The sequence below is a fragment of the Branchiostoma belcheri genome, unplaced genomic scaffold, assembly GCF_001625305.1.
Source record: "Branchiostoma belcheri isolate BF01 breed outbred unplaced genomic scaffold, Haploidv18h27 scaffold496, whole genome shotgun sequence".
NCBI lineage: Eukaryota > Metazoa > Chordata > Leptocardii > Amphioxiformes > Branchiostomatidae > Branchiostoma > Branchiostoma belcheri.
The window spans coordinates 14,105-17,246 of record NW_017804127.1 but is presented as its reverse complement, the minus strand read 5'-3'; the positions used below and the strand labels follow the sequence as shown (position 1 = coordinate 17,246).

At 43.8% G+C, this 3,142-nt stretch overlaps 1 protein-coding gene across 1 annotated transcript in view; it reads right to left on the bottom strand.

The window, feature by feature from the left end:
- LOC109479595 overlaps positions 1–2,711 on the bottom strand; it is a 6,340-nt gene extending 3,629 nt beyond the window's left edge. The window contains exon 1 of the mRNA XM_019781586.1: positions 2,489–2,711. Coding sequence (XP_019637145.1) covers positions 2,489–2,711 — 223 coding nt within the window. The remainder of the gene's footprint in view (positions 1–2,488) is intronic.
- Between the last annotated feature and the right edge of the window lie 431 nt (positions 2,712–3,142).

Below are 3,142 nucleotides of genomic sequence, written 5' to 3'. Positions count from 1 at the left end.
ATGAGACATGCCAAAACAATACCTCCATTTTTCATGGAGGGCACACAGACACACCAACAACAAAACCTCCATTTTTCATGGAGGTAATAAAAGCAACATGTGGGTGTGAAAATGAACCTGGTTCATCATACATGCATAGTCTACCAGCTCCCACATCTACACCCACGTCTGCGGACAAAACAGTTGGGCAAGTCCACTTTAACTCCTCCCAGGGGAGTGACAGCATGGACAATTCTACATTCTTTGCCATATTCTACTTGCTTTTCATTACGAAACTATTTCTCTCCTCACACACACACAAACACAAACACACACACACACACACACATACACACACATACACACACACACACATACACACAGACACACACACACACACACAGGCAAAAGACAATCGGCTACTCCAAGGTCCAAATTCCTCAGATAATGCATCCGGGCAATATTAAGAGCTTTTGTAAATGTAAATTGGTGTCTTATTTTGCCCAGTAATTATGAAAATAAGTTCTATTCTTTGTCAAAATCCATTATGCAATTGACGTCCTCATTCACATGATTTATGTATATACTACCGCTGCACTGCACAAGTAATACTTAAGCGTATTATGAACCTGCAAGACTGGTGAATTGTGTAGCATTTTTTGATTTTGAATTAATTTTTGACTGGCGTATAATTGCCATGTAACCGAAATGAAACGAAACCTACAGTGGGTGCTGCTGGAAGGCAGAAAAATGTCCAGACTGTGCATGATGTAATAAATGACTAATGTTATAAAATGGTGGACGTGCCAACCACCACTAAGTATCTGATACCAGCCCAGATAAAAAAAAGTAACAGCCATGCCTTCAAACAATTATCAATCACAAATTGAGGACCCATAATATTCCTGTGTATGATCAACGACGCTAGCCAACAGCACAGTGATCATTGGAAGTATGTGGACGATTTGTCCTTGGGAGAGAACAGACACGTGGGTAAACAGTCTCAACTCCAGAATCAAGTAGACTCTCTCGAGGAGTGGTCGAGGAACGCTGGACTAAAGCTCAACCCGGACAAGTGCATGACTCTGACAGTGTGTTTCATGAAGAACCCTCCTCCACCCTTGCCCATAACCCTGAATGGAACTGTTCTTAAGTCTGTGGATGTTGCAAAAGTGCTAGGGTTATGGCTGCAATCAAACCTGAAGTGGAACAAACAGATCAGTGAGTCAACTAAAAAAGCCAGCAAACGCTTGTTCATGCTGCGAAAGCTGAGAACCTTCTGTCTTCCTGTACCGGACTTAGTAACTGTATACTGTGGTTTTATCAGACCCGTCTTAGAGTATTGCTCACCGGTATGGCACCACAGTCTCACCCGACAACAGACAGCAACCATCGAACAAGTACAAAAACGTGCCTGCCGTACCATCCTTGGAAAGGACTATACTAACTGTACATCAGCTCTACAACAGTGTGGTCTTGAGACACTGGAGAACAGGAGAGTCAACCTGTGCCGTAGGTTTGCAGTCAGCATGGAGAAGTCGGAGAGAACCGCTGATCTGCTACCTCCAACCCGGGGACAGTCGACCCGACGTGAACTCAGAAACTCTACAAAACGGACTCTCCCTACCACACGTACAACAAGATGTAACAACAGCCCTCTACCGTCCCTCTTAAGACTGTTGAACGAAATGAAATGATAGTGCTCGTAACTCTGTAAATGCCTCTCTTGTGCAATTTGTATATGAAATAGTTTAATGTAATGTTGAAATGTACAGTACTAATGTGAATGAAAAAATTTGAATTTCACTATGCTAAATATGTGTAATATCGTGTAAATACTTTTTTAATGTGTAACTCTATTACCACATCTTGACTCCAAGATTGTGCTGTCGTTAAGTTTTTAAAACAGGATGTACATCTTAGAACGTAATTCAGCTTTATGCTGCAATGTTCTTGATTTTAGCAATAAACCATTTTGGATTTGATTTGATTGATTGGTTCAAAGACTTGTATTTTCCAAGAACTATTGTAGACAGGAACTCTTTGCCACCAAGTGCAGGGGCGTCATCACTAGAAAGCTTTAAACAACTCATGCAATTAAATGTGCATTCAGAAATTGGGTGTAACAAGTCGTTCGGTGTAATGTAGCTAGCTGCTGCCGCGCCGCGTGCCTGCGAAGCTGGTGTGTTACGCCGAAGATTATACCGGCTATACTGATACAAAATACAATAGCATACCCTGAAAGCCAGGGCCGCAAGCCCTTCGCCCGCTGGAGTCTAGCCCGGGGGGAGTTTGGCTGGCCCTAGTAATAGGGCCGGACAAACCCCTCGGCCTCAACTCCCCCGTAGCGGTTATTTAGATAGGCTGGGGAAGGGCTCTTGGCTGCCGAAGGAAAGGGGCTAACGGCCCGATACTACTCTTGCATCCAGGGTAGCAATAGCAAGATACAAGACTATCGTCTTCCTGTAAAAATATCCACTGTAAAAGACGGACTTAAAGCGCTGGTTACCTGCTGACGTGTTCGCTGTGCGACGTCTCACCGCCTCGGCTTCTTCGTACGTGTGTGAAGACGCATCGTCGTCTTCTGGCTGCTTGTCGGGAGCGCCGTTGCCCTGGCGGACATGCCCGCGTGAACCACCCTGATGGACGGGACGGGGCTGGGGCGGCCCGCTGGTGTGGCCGCTGCCGGGGCCGGAGAAAGAAGGCCGGACAGCCTCTGCCTGCTCGTACATTTCACCGTACTGTATTAACTGTGTACTCACTGTGACAAAAATTACAAATATACAAAATAATACCTTGATTAGTCTGGCTTCGTAAGCTCATATTTGGAAGAAAAACGTGGCATGAGGGGTTTGGTGAGATGACGTGAATGCGGCGGCAATTTTTAATGTGAGAAATAAACCAATCACTGCTACATGTACTACTACTAGTAATATTTTCTCTCTTTTTTTCTTCCACTCAAATATCTTTCTATGGATAATTATTTTACATTTTATTGTTAAAAATTTTATTTGCCTTTCAATCTTTTAGGTTCTTTTCGAATTCTAGTCTGGAGGAATGCAAATATATGCGCCATTTTTAAAACAAAAAGGAGACAGAGCGGTCCCCAGCAACTACAGACCTGTTTCACTGACCTGCATATCCTGCAAACTTATTGAACAAC